At 42.7% G+C, this 19017-nt stretch overlaps 1 protein-coding gene across 1 annotated transcript; it reads right to left on the bottom strand.

Moving 5' to 3' along the window:
• Positions 1 to 3399: 3399 nt before the first annotated feature.
• LOC131727276 (zinc finger and SCAN domain-containing protein 29-like) lies at positions 3400 to 9048 on the bottom strand. The gene is made up of 2 exons (XM_059018806.1): positions 7358 to 9048; positions 3400 to 3705 (listed from the first exon to the last, which is right to left on the bottom strand). Exons 1-2 carry the CDS (start codon positions 8343 to 8345, stop codon positions 3695 to 3697), a joined length of 999 nt encoding a protein of 332 aa, XP_058874789.1. The 5' UTR covers positions 8346 to 9048; the 3' UTR covers positions 3400 to 3694.
• Positions 9049 to 19017: the final 9969 nt, after the last annotated feature.

Raw genomic sequence — 19017 nt, 5'->3', positions numbered from 1 at the left:
TTTGTAAACTTTCCTGCTGAAGGCATTCTGAGCAGAGCCTAGTGATCTCAGCAGGTTATTATAACATGGATCCTTATTGCTGTCATTTAAATATGCACTATAATCTGTTCCTTCTGAACTATTCTTCCCCGTATTGTAAAAGACTGAGACGCCTTTAAGGGCATAGAGTTGAACAGATAACAGCCAACCGCCAATATTAATAACAACCGCCTATGCCTTAAAATAAGTTAATTTAACACTAAATAATAGGACTAGCCTATCTTTTGTACTGTATTTAATAGATAGCTACAAAGAATGCCATGTATTAATTCACTTAGTCACTTATGCATCCTGATACTACCGTCCGTACATTTAAAAAAAAAAAAAGCACCTGTATCACAACCATATACTGTGGTTATTAGCAATCAATCATCCAGCAAATACTCAAGTTATCTCATTAATATTTTTTTTCTAGAAAACAATTAATCAAGCTGGTATTTCCGATACAACAGCATGGAAATTTAACACACCTGGAAATATGAAAAATAAATGAAAAAATACACCTGTACTTTGGAACTGTACTTCACAACAGTGGTTCACATGCAGTGTCATAGCAAACCCCCACGTGCCCCCCCTGTAGTCGTAAATGAGTCAGGTGATGATTTAGTTTCACGATTCAGAGTGAGCAGAGTATAAACTAAAAATTATTTAAACATGTTTATTGGTCTATAATCATAATGTTAATACTTGTATTGCGTTTGTTATTAATCATCTCTGGATGCTTTACATTACATTGAGCTGCATGTGATTAATTGCATAACAATGAGACAATCGAGGTCCTACTGTAAGTGACTTTGCAGCAGTTGTTGATGCATAGTTAAGGCCCTGTGAAAATTCCGATTTCACAGGCTGCGCGGAAATCGTGAAATTAGCCCAACAACGCAATTTTTACAATATTCTTAAGAAATAAAAATAATTTCATAATTATTTGTATTTCTTACAAAAAAAAAATCACATTAACGAAACTGTACAGCGCTGCTATGTGCCTGTGTGTAATATTCGCTATGCACACAGTGCTGTGCAGTGATTGTCATGTCACTATATACAATCTATGCGGGAAATTAAAATACTACATACTGTAAACAAGAAAATGGATGTCTCTAAAAAGGCTAAAAATGTGTCTGCAGCAGATCACATAAAGCAGTATCCAGCAGGAGTTTTACACAGCGATGGAGGTCAGCTCTTCTGTATGTCCTGCAACGTTACTGTAGATCACTTTTGATTTAGATTCAAGTATTCCCTGAAAGAGAAAGGTGGAAATCCAGTGCAGTACTGCGACTGCTTTACTTGCAAAGAAACAAAAAATGGTGACTTCCTGTGGCAATGTGCCCCGCCCCTGTGTGCTTATTATGTGTTGTATGTTGCGTGCGTGTGTTAAATGTTGGTGTATAGATTGGTACACGGGATATAAACGGGTCTGTGTTTCACGTGTATTTAAAAAGTGTAGATTTGTATTTAGGCACGAGGAGAGCACAAATCACTTCACGTGCTTGACAGCTGCAGAAGCTAAACTGAACTTCCAAAAAATAAATAAATAAATAAATAAATAAATAAATAAATAAATAAAAAATAAAACATGGTCTTCAAGCCAGTAATCTGTGACAACTGCATGATGTGGGAAATCTGAGAAAACCCAACAGAGCTCAACCAAGTTTGTGTAAAGTGCCGCACGATCCAGGACTTGCTTCGAGTAAGTCTGTTAGAAATGGAGCTGCAGGAAATGAGACAGTAACAGGAGCTTGAGGTGCTGACACACCCACAATTCATGGAAGTCTGCACCCCTAGCAGACTGAAAGCCACCAGGGAGATGGAAGAGAGTCGAAACAGCTGGGTTCAGATAGGCAGAAGCAGGGAAAAAAAGAAACTTGGTCAAACACAACCACCAGAAATCCAGACATCCAACAAATTTGAGCCACTTCAACATTTGGATGACCAAAACCAACATCAAGAGAATGAAAGGAACAACATCCAGGACCCTATAAACAGTGCTGACTAGGCAGCAAAAAGAAGGGAGGTCATGATTGTTGGGGACTCCATATTGAGAAACACAGCAAGTTCAGTTCGCAGTTTGGACCCCTTTACTACAACAGTGTGCTGCCTCCCAGAAGCCTCTGTCAAGCACATCACTGAGAACGTGGACAGGCTCCTAGAACGAACAGGAGACGACCCGGTAGTAGTCGTCCACATCGGTACAAACAACATTGGAAGAGACAGGCCAAGATCCCTGCAAAACAAATTCAGAGAGCTAGGAAGGAAATTAAAAGACAAGACCAAAACTGTGGTATTTTCTGGGATACTGCTGGCACCTTGCAAAGGACCATATGGACAGCTGGAAATACAAAATCAAAATGCATGGCTGAAATCGTGGTGCACACAGGTGTGCACCACGTGGTGTTTTAGTTTTTCCAATATTATAACAGCAAGAGAACATTCAAAGAGGAGGTTAAATGTCTAAGAGACACAAATGGCAAAATCATAGATGAAGAAAAAAATAGCAAATATATTAAATGATTACTTTTCACAGGTTTTTACAAAGGAGGACATGGACAACATGCCCCACATGTCGACCTGTTCCTATCCAATTTTAAATAACTTTAGGATAACAGAGGCAGAAGTGTTAAAGGGACTAGGAGCTCTTAAAATAAACAAATCCCCTGGGCCGGATGAGATCCTCTCAATAGTACTCAAAGAAATGAAAGAAGTTATTTACAAACCGCTAACCAAGATCATGCAACAGTCTCTTGACACAGGGGTTGTACCAACAGACTGGAAAATTGCAAACATAATACTGATCCACAAAAAGGGAGACAAAACCGAACCAGATAACTACAGACCAATAAGCCTGACTTCTATTATTGGTAAAGTATTGCATGCAGGCAAACAAATGTGCATTATAAATATCATATGGGAGATACTGAAATTGAAGAAGGTAACTATGAAAAAGACCTAGGAGTTTATGTTGACTTGGAAATGTCTTCATCTCTACAATGTGGGGAAGCTATAAAAAAGGCTAACAAGATGCTCGGATATATTGTGAGAAGTGTTGAATTTAAATCAAGGGAAGTAATGTTAAAACTTTGCAATGCATTAGTAAGACATCACCTAGAATATTGTGTTCTGGTCACCTTGTTACAAAAAGGATATTGCTGCTCTAGAAAGAGTGCAAAGAAGAGCAACCAGAATTATCCCGGGTTTAAAAGGCATGTTGTATGCAGACAGGCTAAAAGAATTGAATCTATTCAGTCTTGAAGACTATGCGGCGATCTGATTCAAACATTCAAAATCCTAAAAGGTATAGACAATGTTGACCCAGGGGACTTTTTTGACCTGTGTGAACAGGATGTGAGTGGTGATAATAAAGGCAATGTCCAGACCAGAGTTCTCCCAAAAACGTCTGTGTTTTTAATTTCAATAATTACAATAAATAATAATAATAACCCCCCCCCCCCCTTTTGCCAGCGATGGTATCGGGGGGAACACGGCAGGTTTACAGTCCTTAATAACAAAAGAATGACACTCCTGAACCACAATCCTCCGTGCACGAAACTGTGCTCTTTCTTCCGGGGTCGTGGTGAGTGCTGGTGCTGTGCTGTGTTGTGCTGTGAGGAACGTGCTCCGGGTCTAATGCTGGCTCCGCGGCTGCAGCTCCCGACTCTCACTCCTCCTCTGATAACGACACAAACAAAACAATAACAAACGCACAGGCTCCGGCTGAATATCGTCATCAGCGCAAGGGCGTACTAACGTAGCTGCTTCCCCTTTGTACCCAGAACCTCCTCCCTGCAAGCAACCTGTTGCCATGGTTTATCCAATAGGGGCCCGCCCCGCAGCTGATTGCAATGGAATCCTTCCAGGTACATGCAACTACGCGCTCCCTCTAATATGGTCACCTTCCGGTTTCCGCCTACCGTCAAGGCAGTCCATCTAGGAGGAAGCATACGATCCACCTTACCAAGCGCCTTCTTTGGTCGGGAGGGAGATTTACAGTTTGAATTCTTTCTCTCTCTGTCACACATCTCACCCCTCAGAGTGATGCCGAAGGCACACTCGGCCAATTCTAAGTTCCCCAATGGGCCCCCCTCCCTTGAAAAAAAATCTGCATTTTGATGCTCCTTACCCGCACGATGTTTCACTGTACAGTGGAAGGGTTGCAGCGCTAGATACCACCGAGTTATCCGAGCGTTATTGTCCTTCATCGTATGCAACCACCTTAAAGGAGCATGATCAGTGACAAGAGTGAAAGAACGCCCCAGCAAGTAATAGCGAAGGGCATGAGTGGCCCATTTGATGGCCAAACACTCCTTCTCAATGACAGAGTAGTTAATCTCCCGTGGAGCCAATTTTTTGCTCATGTAAATAATCGGGTGTTCTACCCCGTCAACTTGCTGGGACAGGACCGCCCCCAGACCAATCTGGGAGGCATCGGTCTGGAGGATGAACTCCTTACTGAAATCTCTACCAAGGGGTTAACTATGGTGGCATACTCGGGGATAAAGCGGCGATAATAGCCTGCTAACCCCAATAGTGATCTCACCTGCGGTTTGGTTCTCGGGATCGCCGTCTCCACTAGAGCCTGGACTTTAGAAGCGATCGGCTTTACCCGCCCATTACCCATGAGGAAGCCAAGATACTGGGTTTCTTGTTTGCCAAATGCACACTTGCCCAGGTTAGCCGTCAGCCCCGCCTCCCTCAGAGACTGTAGGACGGCCGAAAGTCTAATAATATGCTCTCTCCAGGTAGAGCTGAAAATCACCACGTCATCAATGTATGCAGCGGCATACTGCTGATGGGGCGCTAGGACCTGGTCCATCAGTCTCTGAAAGGTGTCCGGGGCTCCATGCAACCCGAAGGGCATGGTCTGGAAATGGAACAAGCCACCCGGGGTAGAGAAAGCAGTTTTCTCTTGCGAACTCTGGGTCAGTGGAATTTGCCAGTATCCCTTCGTCAGATCCAAAGTCGAAATCAACCGCGCTCCTCCCAGTCGGTCGAGGAGCTCGTCTACCCGAGGCATGGGATATGCATCAAACTTGGAGATGGCATTAACCTTTCTGAAATCCACGCAGAACCGAGTGGAGCCGTCCTTCTTAGGCACCATCACTATCGGGCTGCTCCACTCGCTCCGGGAAGGCTCAATGACTCCAAGCTCGAGCATATCCCCCACCTCCCGGCCAACGGCACCCCTGCGACTCTCCGGGATTCGATACGGTCTCTCTCGAACCCTGACACCTGCGGGAGTAATAATAGCATGTTCAATCATATTAGTTCTGCCAGGCAAGTCAGAAAAAACATCACCAAATTGTTTCACTAACCCACGGAGTTCACACTTCTGATCAGGAAGTAATTGTTCCCCCATCGGAATGTTAACTGTAGCTGGTGTACTGACAGAGGGACCAAAATCCTCTTCTATACTGTCATTGGCTATAAACAGGGCCTCCCTTTCATTGTAGGGTTTTAATAAATTAATATGGTAAATTTCAGTTTTGTTCCGGCGATCGGGTTGTCTGATTTCGTAGTTTACATTACCAATTGCCCACATCACCTCATATGGTCCCTGCCACTTAGCGTACAGTTTAGACTCCGAAGTGGGAAGTAGCAGCAGTACCTTATCTCCTGGCCGAAAAGTCAGAATCCGTGCTTGTTTATTGTACTGCTGCTCTTGCCGATGCTGAGCCTGTTTTAAGTTCTCGTGTGCCAACTGACCAACCAATTGCAGGCGATCTCTCAACATAATTACATATTTCACTATGTTTTTAGCATCTTTATTTTGCTCCTCCCATCCTTCCTTTACAAGATCAAGGACCCCTCGTGGCTGTCTCCCGTACAGCAGCTCAAAGGGAGAAAACCCGGTCGAGCTCTGAGGCACCTCTCTCACTGCAAACATCAGGTAGGGAAGGAGTTTAGCCCAATGTTTTTGCTCCTGGTTGACAAACCGCCTCAGCATCTGCTTCAATGTCTGATTAAAACGTTCCACCAAACCATCCGATTGCGGGTGATAAACGGAGGTCCGAATGGATCGAATTTGTAATAATTTATACAGTTCCTTTAAACACCGTGACATAAAATTAGTTCCGTGATCAGTCAGAATTTCTTTGGGGATCCCTACTCTCGCTATGATCTGCACTAACTCTTTTGCAATCGCTAATGCACTAGTGGACCTCAATGGTACTGCCTCTGGATATCTGGTCGCGTAGTCCACCACTACTAAAATATGCGTATATCCACAGTCAGACTGGCTCAATGGGCCCACTATGTCCATTGCAATGCGTTCAAAGGGGATATTGATCAGGGGCAGTGGAACCAATGGGGCCGGGCGAACCCGCCCTGGCGCTACTTGTTGGCACTCTCTACAGGTCGCCACATACCGCTTCACCTCACTGTACACTCCCGCCCAGTAAAATCGAGCCAATATTCGTTCCTGAGTCTTTTCGCTACCTAAGTGGCCCGAACAAGGGACATCATGAGCCAACCGCATGATCTCATGTCGAAAAGACTGAGGAACGAGTAACTGTGTTACAGTCTGCCCTGTGCTCGGGGCTCGGGATACTCTATACAGCAAATGCCCAAGCACAATGTGGTGAGGGTATGTGAGCGGCTGATTGCCATCTACTTCCTTCCCCTCGATAGACCGAACCTGCCCCCAGAGGTTAGCCAGCGTAGGATCATTTTTTTGCTCGTACGATAGATCAACATCTCGGTCCCAGACTTTCGGTATATCGAGCGGGGATATGGTAGCCTCAGCACTAGGGGTCTCAGTAACTCGGCCCGGTCGGTCACACTGGATCCCAGTTCCCTTTCCCTGGCGTTTATCAGACGTGGAGGAGTCTCCTACCAAACCCCAACCTCGTGTCATTGATGCGCCCTCCCATTTTTCCACCCTTCTCTCTCATTTAGTTTTTTGGGGGCGGAACCGAGAGGGGAACAGATCAGCATGCAGCGGAAAAATATCTCCAATAGTTTCCCCCGCTGCTCCTATGGTCTTACCGGAGACTGGCTCTACCTTTTGGTTTATAATTGTTTCGAAACATGGTCAGTCTCGACCTAAAATAACAGGGTATGGCAACCTTTTTGCCACCGCCACAATTACACGGCGGGTGTGACTACCAATGGTCACATCTAATTTAGTGAGGGGGTAGTCCTTGTTATCTCCATGGATACAGGAGATGACCACTAACCCACGTGACCACCAAGGTACCCCATCTAAGAGAGTTTAAAATCAAGGTCTGACCACACCCAGAGTCCACTAATGCGTGGGTGCTCACATTACCAACCCACACATCAACAATACAAGGTCCCTCCCAATCATTACCCCTGGACTTACCTGTCGCCGGTACCAAATAATGCAAAGCCGCACCACACTCCATTGCTGAGGGGCAATTCCGGGCAAGGTGGCCGACCCCATGGCACCGGTAACATTCCAGAGGGAGAGGCGCCCACGGAGCCTGATTGTCCCGCTGCCGACCTGACAGCGGGGAGGGGGACCCTGTTCTACCCCAGCTGGGGGTTGACCTCGGCCTCCAGTGTTGTGGAGCGAGGCCACCCGTTGGGGAACGTGAGGGTGCTGGTCCAGACGTGAAGGGTGTGTGTGGGTGAAGGGGCCCCGGCCTTGGGCCCGCCATCCTGGGTCTGATGAAGGTCGGCGTGGGATGTATCGGGGTGGGCAGCGGTGTGGGCATAGAGTCCTCGTACCCCTCAGCCAACCTGACCGCGGCGTCCAGCGTGGTGGGCCGGTGCCAGCTGACCCAATTACTGGCTTCTGGCCCCAGCAACTGTATAAATTGTTCAATGGTGACAATCTCAGCCACCTCCTCTGCTGTGCGTTCACCAGGGCAGAGCCACCGGGTCACCTGGTCCACCAACTGCTGGGCCATTACTCGGGGTCGGACTCCTTCTGGGCGTTGGTACTCCCGGAACCGGCGGCGGTGCGTCTCCTCCGTGATGTCCAGTCGCTGAAGGATGGCTTTCTTTACGAGATCATAATCCATGGCTTGTTCATGGGTTAAAGCGTGGTAGGCTGCCTGGGCTTCCCCGATCAGATTGGGTCCCAGCTGGGTAGCCCACCACTCCCGAGGCCATAGGGCTGCTGTCGTCTGCCTTTCAAAGGATGTTAAATAGGCCTCGGGATCATCCTCCAGCGACATCTTCACCACTTTAGGTTTCGGAGGCGCTACTGCTGGTTCAGCCACCGGTTCCCTCCTCTGGTTGGCCGCGAGGAACATGGCATTCATCCTCTCCATCACCGCTGCCAAGGTCTCTTCATGCCTCCGTGCCTGAGCCTCCATCATGGTGTTCAGTGCTGCAGGGTCCATTGTAAAATCCCGTTTCTGACACCACTTGTGAACAGGATGTGAGTGGTGATAATAAAGGCAATGTCCAGACCAGAGTTCTCCCAAAAACGTCTGTGTTTTTAATTTCAATAATTACAATAAATAATAATAATAATAACCCCCCCCCCCTTTTGCCAGCGATGGTATCGGGGGGAACACGGCAGGTTTACAGTCCTTAATAACAAAAGAATGACACTCCTGAACCACAATCCTCCGTGCACGAAACTGTGCTCTTTCTTCCGGGGTCGTGGTGAGTGCTGGTGCTGTGCTGTGTTGTGCTGTGAGGGACGTGCTCCGGGTCTAATGCTGGCTCCGCGGCTGCAGCTCCCGACTCTCACTCCTCCTCTGATAACGACACAAACAAAACAATAACAAACGCACAGGCTCCGGCTGAATATCGTCATCAGCGCAAGGGCGTACTAACGTAGCTGCTTCCCCTTTGTACCCAGAACCTCCTCCCTGCAAGCAACCCGTTGCCATGGTTTATCCAATAGGGGCCCGCCCCGCAGCTGATTGCAATGGAATCCTTCCAGGTACATGCAACTACGCACTCCCCCTAATATGGTCACCTTCCGGTTTCCGCCTACCGTCAAGGCAGTCCATCTAGGAGGAAGCATACGATCCACCTTACCAAGCGCCTTCTTTGGTCGGGAGGGAGATTTACAGTTTGAATTCTTTCTCTCTCTGTCACAACCTGAAAAAAGAAACAAGGACCAGGGGTCACAAATGGAGATTAGATAAAGGGGCATTCAGAACAGAAGATAGGAGGCATTTTTTATACAGAGAATTGTGAGGGTCTGGAACCAACTCCCCAGTAATGTTGTTGAAGCTGATACCCTGGGATCCTTCAATAAGCTGCTTGATGAGATTCTGGGATCAATAAGCTACTAACAACCAAACGAGCAAGATGGGCTGAATGGCCTCCTCTCGTTTGTAAACTTTCTTATGTTCTTATTTGATTTCCCCTCTGGAATCATCTTCAGGTATGTGTATTATACAATCCTTGTAATATTTATAGTTCAGTCTTTTATTATGTCTTCTTTTAATCCCACTCTTTCTTACTGGTTTCTTGGACCATCAGGTAATTTCAGTAATGTATCTCCCTCAGCTGGAGACCATTGGAACTGCAGATCAAGGGTTCTAGAAGGTTCCAGTCTTTGGCTGCCTCTGCTGGATAATATGAGGACCTGTAACTCAGTATAGTGTATTAAAACTATTATTCAACACTTAGTTTGTCTTTGTCAGTTTTTCTTTTAAATTCCAAGTCATTCAGGAAGCAGATTGTTTAAAATAGAGAACAGTGTTTCCCATGAATCCGGTATTTTAATTAGGGAAGACAGTTCAGAAATCGTATTTGCAAAATGTTTTTATGCTTGTAAGTTTTCCAACTCAACACGTCCTGGGGCATATTTATCAAATGTGCATATATTAAGTACTTGATCCTGATTTACCATTCCCACATTGCGCCTTCACATGCACAATTGGTATTAATAAATCTCAATCTTCCAAATCTGTTTGTACGTGGAATTTACATTTGAACCATTACCCCTGCAAAAGCTCTCTGTGGAGTGTGTTTGTAATGATGAACAACACAAAGTTGTAAGCCAAAAACTAAATTTTATGATGTGAAGATAAAAGTAATTATGCCTGAAGTTCATGCACAGTAAAATCTACAAACAGAGATACGTAGATAGATATTACAGATGGGTTAAAAGTTAAACAAAAATAAATACAAGTACAGTGCACCCCGTTTATAAGAATCACATCCGCCCCAGATGATTTGATTCTTATAAGCAGTTGTTTCTTAAAAGCGGACCGATATGATTACAATTAGCAAAAGTGTGCCTCCATGCATCAGCAGTTTAAATACAGTAACCAAATGTCAATGGTGCTCAGTCACTGAGGACAATACATCAAAACAATCAAAACAAGTCCTCATGGGTAAGCAGCTTGTTATATGATCACGATTGTGTTTACTCAAGGCTGCAGAAGGCTGCGATCGTCTCGTGAGGGTGCCGAGTTTAACTGCCGTGCGGGGTTACGTGTAATGGCCATTGAATTAAAATGATATTACATACATTATTTACTGTCATGACTACTACTGCATTTAAGCATCTGTGGCTTGCTTTTTTCAGTTGTGATGCAAATCTCACAGTTTTTCACTAAGCGGAGATGCAAAGCTCTGCAAACCCCCCAAACCCCCTCCTCCTCCTCCTCATCCTCACCACACCGCAATCCCACTCCCTCTACAGCATATCAAACAATAACACTGCTGTACTCAGTATGTATTCAATGAATGTGTGTTAACTTTACTAAAACAAATTTTCACTAACAGAGAACACAAAAAACAGCTGTACAATGCAGTCGCTCGTCTTTCTTTTTCCTGCATGTCGACACACAAACCACACAACTAGCTTTTTTTGTGCTGGGAGTCACTGCTGACCTGGGATTATACTGTATACACGCTGCTTACCTGCCTAATCAAGTGAGATGTGATAAAATTCAAAAACAGCTTTAATATTAATATCTTTATATAGCACCTTTCATAGTGGAACACCATCACCAAGCGCTTTACAGAGGTAGGCTGTGAACTGTGCATTATATGCAGAGTCACTTACAATAGGATATTGATTTAACATCTCATCCGCAGGATGGAGCACAAGGAGGTTAAGTGACTTGCTCAGGGTCACACAGTGAGTGAGGTGGGATTTGAACCAGTGACCTTCTGGTTACAAGCCCTGGACTTTAACCACTGAACCACACTGCCTCCTTACAGTTGTACATGTCATTGCACTTGCTACAGTGTAGTATTACATGCAGTCAGTTTGCCCCAAAATGATTATTATAAGCGTATTGCTTGATTCTTACAAACAGAGTATTTTAGCTTGCTTAGTATAGAAATGATTTTGTCCCAGCGGTTTTGTTCACTATATGCGGTCGATTCTTATATCAATAATTTTTATAAACAGAATGCACTGTACTTAAAACTTGTAATTTTGCCAAAGTGCATCCTTTCAAAGGAACAATGGCATGATATATATTTTTTTACCTATGAAAGGAAGGTCAGTGACGTTGTCAGATTCCACGTACTCCTTTTATTTCTCTTAAACTCAGGGTTTAAGGAGGACACCGATGTTTCGGACTCCTGTAAGTGGATTGTTCGTGCGCTGAGCTTGCAATATATCCAGACAACTTTTAAATAATGAAGAAATTCACACAGACTCATTCAATTTGAAGTTTTAATGAATCAAAGCAGTACTAGTACTCCTTTGGTTTATTAAATGCTTAATAATGGATCGAGGGATTGCAAGCCACTTTGGATCCCTGCTAATAGGCAATTGGGTGTTTCCAGTGCCTTTACAGGTTTAACAGCATTAAAACTTCAATACAAGTATGGTTATCATATGCTTAGCCCTTAGGCTAGCCATGCAAACAGTTAAAACGCCCACCACTTAATCCTAAAACATGTAATGATCACTCTGCAAAACTGAGAAGCAGTGGCATTTTCCTCCCAAAGGAGATACTACTGGCCCTATTCTTATAACTAAATAAGTCAACAGGAGTGAGGCACCAAAAGCAGGGATGTCAGAGGTGTCAATTTCACCAACAACCAGTGTCTTGTTGTGAAAAATAATGTCAACAAATGAAATATGAACAAAAACAAAAAGGTGGACAAAACAGGTAAGTATAAAAGATGGTACAGGTTAGTTGGTAAATGGAAAACACAAGGCCAAAAAGGAGAAATGGGTGTAGTGTCCAAATAAACCCCCTCACAGACACACACACACTAAATCAATGCACTGACAGACAAAGAAAGATAAAGGTGAATGAATTGATCACAGATGGTAACAGTAACAACAACAGTCTGGATGGCAATGGATGGTGCATGAAAGTTAGGCCTAACAAGTCCAGCAGAGCAAAGTAACTGAAAACCAAACAAAGTAACAAAAGAACAAAACCAAAAAATACAGGAAACAAAGTATCAAATTAAAGTAGAAAAAATCCAAACAGAAAAGGAATGATATCACCAACAGATAAGGAAGTCCAGCAAAATGTCTAGTAATGATGGGGATTGTAGGTTGAAAAAATTGAGTGTGTTGAAAATGATGAGTCTGTCCAATAGTGCTGAGTTAAATGTTGAACAGCTGTTTGGAAAAAATCAGGAGGATCAGGAAAAAATGGAGACTGAACACAAAAAACAACAAACACTAAACAGACCATGAAAAACAGCTAAACTTAAACAAGTAACAGTGAAACAAAAATAAAAATTTAGACAAATTGCAGGATACAATAAAAAAGAATGACTGCACTAGAGTTATCCCAAGATGCTAAAGGATTCACTGAGATTTAAGTTTGTAATACTGTAAGTTATGATGGATTCCTCAGAGAAATGGAGTCCCCCTCCAGGCCTAATCAGCCAGCTTTAGTACAGGTGCTGGCTTCTAAGGAGCTCTAAGATTGGAGGAGTGGATAATTGAATGAGCCAATGTGGAGAGAGGATGAACAGAGGGTGGTTGCAAGGAACTGTGGGAAATGAAGTTTTAACCTGGCCAGGCTACTGACCCTAATTAAAGGGACAGGTGGGTGAGACTTACACCCACATTATGTAGCATGGGAATTGCTACAAACATACAATATATATCACTCACCAAAACTAAAATATAAATCCTATACCTTATAGCAATGCATCTATATAAATGAGATATACATTCAAAATTGTTCTTACCTTCCACTATATGGAAGTGTAGTTGCAGAATATAACGTAAAAACAACAGCTGTCTTCAAATGCAGACTTCTGAATACGACCAAACAGCAACCAGCTTTTTCAGGGATTCTCAGAGCATGGACCACACAACTTGTAGTTAGCAAGTCAAGTGGTACTGACTGGGGTTTTGCCTGGACTTTTTATAGAACTTTTTCTCCATTTAATACGTCAGAAGTCTCAATTAAATCGCAACATTAATCTGCCTTGACAGCTCTTCCTTTTAAGTGAACAATATATTCAAAAAAGTACCGGTAACTAATTTTCTAAAATTAATTGGTAACTCCTTTTCTAAATTTAATTGGTTATGATCTCATGTTCCACCCCTTTCTCATTTCCAAAACATGTGAGGTGAACTTTTGAACTGATGTTATTTTTTCAGTACCATGGAGTTCCTTTATACAGCATACAAGTGAATACAATACAAGTATAAAAAGTGAGAGCGAGAGAGAGAGAGAGAGAGAGAGAGGATAAATATAGAGAGATGTTTTTTAATATATAACACTTACTCTGTTTTAATTATTCCAAACTGGTTTTAAAATATGTTTCCCTCTAAACATCAAAAACATTATTTTCGGTAGGTTGAATTTGTTTCAAGTATAGATGTGTGTTAACAAAATAATATTGGATAAGGATTGTTTAAGGAGTTCATGACAAACTTCTAAGTCTACAATTGCAGATTCAGTTATTTCCATTTAAACCCAGACTAGCGCTTTTCCAAATTTACTGCATGAAGTCATGTTTTGGCTGGATTCAAGAGACGGCTCGGACCGGTATCACTACAGTTAAGAAAAAAGCTTACATCCTAAAAGCTTACATTTTTTATAACTAAGCTCTCATTATTTTCTTATAATATAATGAGGTACATACTCCTGTCTAACCTCTTTTCTCCTGTATGTCCTCAGTGGGCAAATACATTGTAACTGAATCTGGCTCCATCGAAGAGCCGCACACCCTCGCAACAGAGGCCTTCCATGCAAAAGGATCTAATTTCTTATAGCACAAAAGGGACATGCCAAGTCTGCCTGTGACAGTGTGAACCATCTCATTCAACTTTCTCTGTTGATAAATCTTATACTTTTGCTTAAAACTTTGGAATCTGGTAAGCTGGCTGATTTACTTAAACCTGGACTGTCAGACACACTGCATGTGGGTGTACACTTTTTTACTATCAGCAACCAGTCTTTAACTGAAATCAGAAAGCAAAACTGGCATTTATATTTAATGAGTGTAACGCTGCAAATAAAAAAAATATATATGCAATTAAGCTATTTTCTATCTCGAGCTATCAACAGAAAAATAAATTCTAGAGACTGTGTACTGTAACAGAAAGCAGTTTTCTCAAAAAAATACAAATACAAATAATAATAGCAAAGAAACGGAGTCACAATATCCTGGTCCAAAATGTTGTATCCTGTGAAAAACACTAATTGGTCCTGGATTTAAAGCATAGTAACACTGACCCACACATCACTGTACTTTTATTATACTAGATTTATTTCAGCACTTCATCTCATTTCTAGTAAGCTCTTGGGAATAGGCTACTAGACTTTATATAGTAGCCTACATCAGTGCCAGTAATTATTCTGTTCTACTGTATAACACCTGCATTAGCATTCTGGCATTTCAATTGTGGTTTTAGTAATTTGCAGCCATCATAAAAAATAAAAAGCTCTACCAGCCTATGACTCATTGTTACATATATATATATATATATAAAACAAGTATAAATAAAAACAATTTAATTAGGTTATATGCTGCTTTAAAAACAAAAAGACAGTGTTGGGAACCATACTCAAAAATATGGAAATATGAAAAGCAGGTATGAATTCAAATCTTGTCATATTTAAACACTACTATAATATTTTGTCAATATAATATTAATATGAGATTGTATATCCATATTAGAATTATATTTAAATGATTTCAAGATTGTTATTGTTCAGTTGGAGTGTCCAATTTAGGGAACGCGTTTGACATACAGATAATGTTCTTATGTCATTAAAACATCTCAACAATGCATAACTGCACTTTTATAATTCCAGTAGCAGTACAGAAGCATTATCCACATGTCTAACTGTGTATTTAATAAGGATTTAAATGTAGCGCTCATTTTAGAGCTTGCCCAGTCCTTGAATAGAGTACATTTTCAGATTAGGAATCCTCTCCCGTTTTATCTAAACACTGTGTAATTTAGCATGTTAGATTTGCACTCAAAGTAGGGTAACTTGTTGCTTAGAAACAGGTTGGGAATTTCTATTTCTTAGTGTATAGAGAAGCCCAGGATTCCCCTAAATCTTTTCGGGGAGGGATATTGCAATTTTGGTAAATTACCAGTAGACATTATAAATCACTGTGAATGGTGTTTAACAGATTACTTACTGCATTCTTGTACAGTCTCCAACAGTATGTGTTTCATTATTTGTATTCTAATTTCAGATTAAAATGCCCGCCATCCTAAAAAAAAAGAGCTGTGAGAAAGGCACTGAAAAAGAAAAGCCTCTTACTACCAGGAGAGGAATTTCGTCTTTATAGATCTCCCAGGGGAGAGAAGCTTGCTCATTTATTCGTATCTATTGTATGATGCATTCTCCATATACAGATAAACATCTTAAGCTACATATTCAGCTCTCCTTAAGCCTAATAGTTAACATGGTTCTTTATGTGTGCTTCTGAGGGTGAAGACTTTTCAGTGGTATCACATCTGTCAGTTATTTGATTACTGTTCACAGCAAATCAGATGAAATATGAAGACTACGTAGCCATAGGACACCATTGAACAGTAGAGCAAAACCGATTCAGCAGCCATTGAAACAACGACTAGTTTAAACAACAGAGTATGAGAACAGTATAGAATAAGAGATGGGAAATAATTGTTTAATGAAAACTGGATAAGTGGTATTGCATTTAAGACAATTATGTCATTAGGTGAGCAAATGAGGTGTTAGCATCATGGTAAAGTATAGGAAGGGGAAATAACTTATTGTGTTCTAAAGATACATTGAAAAGTGTGACAGAGGGGTGAATGTAGAGGGGTGACAGAGGGGTGATAGAGAGACACCTCCATATGTTTCCACAATGTTTCCACAATATTATACTCTCAATAACTTAAGCTAAAAATGTTAATACCAAGTTTCATCAATTGGATAAGCAGTTTTCCAAATACTGTATATGGAAAAATGTAAACCAGGTTAACTGTTAACCTGCACTATCCCTATTAAATAAGAGGTCAAAGAAGAGGGCTTTTATTAGATCATCCAAAAAATATAAGAATATGTAGCAATACAAAAAAAAAACTTATAAAATTAATTTTTCTACTAGAAGTGATTCTCACTGTCTTCAATACTATGAGATCAATTACTAGTGTACAAATATTCGGTTGCTATCACAAATACAAAACTTGAAATGTGTGACTGTCTGTAGTAGTATAAATATTGTAGCATGTTCTGACTGTACAAAACCCTAGTAACAAGTAGCTAGGGCTCCACTATGTCTATGTTGTAAGGGTTGCTCCTGAAGCTGCCCTTAATACTCTAGTTCCAAAGCCAGGGTTTTGTGGATCCATGACATTTATTCTGTAGAACCTTGTAAAGGTAAGGTATTGCACATGTCTGTGACAGATGCACCCTGGAATAAAGCCTGTGAAGATGTCATGCCCGTGGTGTAATGGGCAATGTGCCTTTCTGGAGGGGGCAAAGTTGGCTCTCTCATAGGCAGTCCTGTCTGTTATCCATTTGGACAGCCTCTGTTTAGACAGGGCTTGACCATGGGACTTCGCCCCATAAAAGACAAAAAACTGTTTGGACTGCTAGTGTCTGTACAGGGGGGCAGAGCATATGAAGCTGCTGCTCCCTGTCAGACTGGAAAGGAGGTGGATGGAAAGCCTCCAATTCCACAGACTGGGTGACATGAAATGCCGAGATAGTTTTCCGCAAAAAAGCAGGATTGGTACGAAGCATAACCTTTGTCCTGGCTTCTGCAAAAATTAAACAGGCTTTCGTTATTGAAAATGACTGCATCTCAATCAGCTTCATTGAGCGAAGGGCTCAAATGAAGGCTTCATGAGTGCATCAAGCATCACGTTAAGAATCCTATGAGGAAAAATATCCTTCATAGGCAGCCAAAGCTTCTTTTAAAAAGTGTCCCGCCGGGAAGCTGAGCTCCTGGAGAGACCGAGTCAATTTTGACATGGCAAGCCGAATAGCTGCCAGATAGACCTTTAAGGTAGAGGGTCCTGCACCACGTCTGTAAGACAGTCCACTTGTACCTGTACTGGGAACGTGTGGACGCTGCTCTGGCATTTTGTAAGGTGTCAATAACCCTATTGGGCACACCCTGATGGCTCAAATGCAGCCATTCAGGTTCCAGACCCAGAGCTGCAGGCTCGATTGGTCGGGCTACCGTAAGGTCCCCCGTGCCTGACTGAGCAGGTCGTGGCACGGGGGCAGTCTCCACGGCGAGCCGTTCAGGAGCTGCATCAGGGTTTAAGCCCAGAGTCTCTTGGACCAATAAAGGGCTACTAGGAGCACCTTGGCCAGTCATGCCTGATTTTCTCCAGACATAGAGGGAGCAAGGCGAGCGGTGGGGTGGCACATAACAGTTGCAGTTTCACTTTGTTTTGACTTTATTTATTTATTTTTGTACTGTAATAATAATAATAAATAATAATAATAAAGGTGCTTTGAACATGAATTGCTTCTGAAGTGTCCTTTACCGAAACTCTGCATGGAAAATACGTATTTAATGACAAACAGCAACTTTATGTGTAAAAAAATAAAAAAATAATAACAATAACTTGAAACAAAACATGCAGCTACTTTACAATAACTTAAGACTGAATGCATGTCGGGCAGGCAACAAGCTACAATGCTACATAGCTACAATGTTGTGCACGGTGATGAGCTGTAACGGGGCTCGCGGTGGTGGTCTGTTGCTGTAAAGGGTCATGCGGTGGTGGTGTTGCGCTGTACTGGGTCACGCGGTGGTGGGGTTGCGCTGTACTGGGTCACGCGGTGGTGGTGTTGCGCTGTACTGGGTCACGCGGTGGTGGGGTTGCGCTGTACTGGGTCACGCGGTGGTGGGGTTGCGCTGTACTGGGTCACGCGGTGGTGGGGTTGCGCTGTACTGGGTCACGGGGTGGTGGGGTTGCGCTGTACTGGGTCACGCGGTGGTGGGGTTGCGCTGTACTGGGTCACGCGGTGGTGGGGTTGCGCTGTACTGGGTCACGCGGTGGTGGGGTTGCGCTGTACTGGGTCACGCGGTGGTGGGTTCGCTGTAATAGACACACGGTCATGTCCTGTAACCCTTGCCACATAATGTCTGGCAAAAGTGTGACATCGTTGTCCCAGTGCATCTTCACACCACTTTCATCTTATGGATTGGGTAGAACCTCTCTGTTTGATAAAGTCAGCTTTTTAAAATACTGTTGCCTGTCATCTGCTGTCAGTGTATCAATGTATTTAGCTGACTTCTACATTTTATTCGTATTGCTGTCGTTGTTCTCAACGCACGCCTATGTAAACACATGTAAACACAACTTTTTTTGCCAGTAGGTATGTGTGTGCAGGTTTACCCAGCTGTTATGTGACATAGGGCAGCAATTGACCTATACTGGTGAGAGGTTGAAAAATGTATCTGTGGAAGGGTGGTGGGCAATTCACTGACACACACACGAGACAGATGTTTTATTTGCAACACCGCACTGGTGCCCAGGTTTATTATTTTTCTTTTTAGCCCGTGTGTGGCCTGAATACCGACAACAATAGTCAGGTCCACAGTAATACCAATACAGGTACTTGCAGGTGCACTCACAGGTGTTCAAAAATAATAATGAAAACCAAAGGCGAAAGAAAAATGGAAAATCAAACACAGTAATAAAACTACAAAATAAAG

Source organism: Acipenser ruthenus, unplaced genomic scaffold, assembly GCF_902713425.1.
Source record: "Acipenser ruthenus unplaced genomic scaffold, fAciRut3.2 maternal haplotype, whole genome shotgun sequence".
In the NCBI taxonomy this organism is placed as follows: Eukaryota; Metazoa; Chordata; class Actinopteri; order Acipenseriformes; family Acipenseridae; genus Acipenser; species Acipenser ruthenus.
Note: the sequence above shows the minus strand (reverse complement) of the source record. Positions and strands in the feature narration are given on the sequence as shown.

Bases quoted from the DNA above. Each gene is read 5' to 3' on its own strand.
- LOC131727276 (XM_059018806.1), bottom strand. From the start codon at position 8,345: ATGGACCCTGCAGCACTGAACACCATGATGGAGGCTCAGGCACGGAGG.